The sequence below is a fragment of the Atta cephalotes genome, assembly GCF_000143395.1.
Source record: "Atta cephalotes unplaced genomic scaffold scaffold00004, whole genome shotgun sequence".
Taxonomy (NCBI): domain Eukaryota; kingdom Metazoa; phylum Arthropoda; class Insecta; order Hymenoptera; family Formicidae; genus Atta; species Atta cephalotes.
In genome coordinates, this window is record NW_012130068.1 from 8,343,976 (window position 1) to 8,347,181 (window position 3,206).

A 3,206-nucleotide genomic window follows, 5' to 3' on the forward strand; every position below is an offset into this window, starting at 1 on the left:
GCTGACATCAGAAATAATTAGAAGCTAAAAAAATTTGTTTTGAATGTACAAATGTAAAAAATTAATAATATGTTATAAATGTATTAAAAACAATATTTTGATAATATCTATATGTTGAAAATGAGTCGACAACAATGAGAGAGAGGAAGACCGTGGAAGATGATCTCCCCGTCATTCTCCCTCTCATTATATCATTGAATGGAGAGAGATAGAAATGGCTGTCTTCCACGATTCTTTTCTCTTTCTTTTATCAACCATTTTAATATATGGATCGCGCAGTCCATTCTGTATGTACTTGGTGTATCGAAACACGGCCATAGACTGCGCAGTCATATCAGAAAGGTGAAAATATCTAAAAGAGTCCAAGTGATGATAACTGAATAAGTGCATGCGCATGAAAATTGATACAAGATTGATGACAGGAGATACAGGGAAAAGAGAGCAAGAGCAGTGATTCAAAATCAAACCACTGATGATTCGAAATTTCGAACTTATTGGTTTCCGAATCTTCCAGAGCCGAAAACGAATCAAATCGAATCCACTGTGATTCAGTTCGATTCGATTCGAATTCGAACTAATTCGCACACCTCTAATTTAAATCGTAAAAATTTTAATTAAAATTAAAAATAGTGGATATTTTTTTGTTATTTATTTTATATGGAATAAATCGCGTTATGTATTGGCATTTTACATAATTAATATTAAATACGATTAATTATTATCAACGAAATGAAAATATTATCTACAGAATTGAATTAAATATTATTAATGAATCCGTCAAAGGATAGTGATTCTTAATTTGAAAAATGTTTACCAGAATCTATTTTTCCACTAGTCTTTGATTATTCGGTCCAGGTCTGTTTTCTTTTCCTCCCCGTCACTGTCCCCGACTCTCAACCTGGTCTTGTCCTCCTCTCTGCAGTCCCCCTTCCTGTGTTAATTCTGGTGGTCTTTGTCCATTTCCCGGTCCTCCTTTCGGAGGCCCTCCCTGTCCTCCCGGTGGTCCTTGTCCATTTCCTCCTTGTAATCCTCCTCTATTTCGTGCTACATTAGCTTGCATTAATAAAGGACTATCTTGACCCATCATAGCATGTTCAGCCCTTGCTTTCCTTAATTCTGTTCCCATCTTTAAATAAAAATTATCTTATAGCAAAAATTATCTAACGAGAGTACGAAAAAATTATTTATATTCATATGCAAAATGTAAATTGAAAAACTTGTCAAATTTTTTTGATATAATTCCGAGAAATTACAAAACATTCAGTTGTACTCACTTCATTCATTTGGTCTTCTTGAGAATCGGCGAACTGAAAGTTGAATGTTTGTTATAAATATGATCATATCAGGCGATATTAATAACGAAATATTAGTAATGCTATAATTATGTAATTCTAAATAATTATTATTCCGCGAAATAAATCGAATGTTTTGAAAAATGTATTTTTCAAAAATTATTTGCAAAAACATCATTACAAAAATATATTATTTATATTTGTCTTCTATTTTTGATAACATAATATAACACACATTTCTTTCCATAAAAAAATCAAACAGATTCTTTTAAATTATATAATAATTTATTAAATTATATAAATAAATAATTAACGTTTTTGCATGTGATGAGTCCGAATACAAAACATTCACATGCAAGAACGTCAATTATTTGTTTTAAAAAATTATTATGTAATTTAAAACAATTGTAAACAGTCAATATGAAGCAAATACGATAAATAGCTGCATAAAAACGACTTGATCTGATAAAATGCCGAGACACAAATATTTTTTTTTACATCTACTTTCAGAATCTCTTTGATTTTTTCATGGGAGAAAAAAAATCGATTTTTGTCGTACTATATACAATAATAATTTATCTCTATGTATTTTTCTTCTCTTCATTTTTTTCATTATATTAGAAAAGATAAATGATAAAAACTTTTTAAGTATTTATTGATACATGATCTATTTTATATGTAATTAGAAAGAAGGAAGTTTTTTAAAAAGGACCGATTTCCTAAAAGGATATAAATAAAAAGAATGAGGTTTTTTTATAGATTTTGACCTCCTGAATACAATGAAATTATATAGTTTGTAGCGTTTAGGAAATTCACACACAACACTTCGAAAATTAAACACAAATATAGTATTTATTCAAATTTCAATAGTCTTGTTTAATTTTCGAGGTATTCAAGTGTCACGAAATTTTTATTATTACTTTATTATTATAATATAGCGTCAAAAATTGTTCCTTTTTTAATATTCTCTAAACAATAGGGATATTAAATCCTCCAATTTCTGCCTAAAAAGATGTAAATAAAGAAACTAGTTATTTTATAAATTTTAACACTTCCTAGATATGCTACAATTATTAAAAAGTTAATGATAATAATATTAGAAAATAATAATATTAGAAAATAATAATATTAGAAAATATCTTAAAACTTAAATAAGAATATTGAAATTTAGATAAATATATCATGTCCGTATTCAATTTTCGAAGCGTTCCTTAAACTATGAACTTTTTAATAATATAATCCTATCGTATTTAGAAGATCAAAATCTACAATCTTTTTTCATATCGATCTTAATTGAGACTTTAATCTTTATTTTAAAACGCGAGTTCGTATATTTAATTTCTAATATCCATATTAGTACATTAATAATATTATATGTGTAATTTACATTACTTCATTTTAAGACTATATATGAGTTATTATTAACTTCTTACCATCGCCACGCAAAGCAATGTAATAAGGAACAGCTTAATCATCGTGATTCACTCAAACATACACTAGTTGGATCAGCGCAACGTTCTTCGCTTTTATATAGATCCCATAATCCGTGACGTGTTTATGTGTCCATTCACGGAAAAAAACAGCAGGTCCACGTGATTTCTTGCTACTTGTAATAATAATGATACTTCCGATTATTACTATGACTTTTGTTTACGCAATTAGCGACAGGATTTGACGCGAAACTTATTAAGTTGAACAATAATGCAATTATAATGTTTCGCTTCTGCGATAATTTGCATATTTTTCATGATAAAACTAAATCATAGATCTTGTCGCTTGCTTCTTCATTGTTTATTTTTACCGACTAGTACGTATCACCTATATGACATATATACACACACACGTGCGCGCACACATATTTATATGTATATTATATATGTGTATATATATATATATATATATATATATATATAT

General features: G+C 28.2%; 1 protein-coding gene across 1 annotated transcript; it reads right to left on the minus strand.

The window, feature by feature from the left end:
- Positions 1 to 877: 877 nt before the first annotated feature.
- Positions 878 to 2,767, minus strand: LOC105626200. Its single transcript, XM_012207508.1, has 3 exons — positions 2,726 to 2,767; positions 1,275 to 1,307; positions 878 to 1,126 (listed from the first exon to the last, which is right to left on the minus strand). Exons 1-3 carry the CDS (start codon positions 2,765 to 2,767, stop codon positions 878 to 880), a joined length of 324 nt encoding a protein of 107 aa, XP_012062898.1.
- Between the last annotated feature and the right edge of the window lie 439 nt (positions 2,768 to 3,206).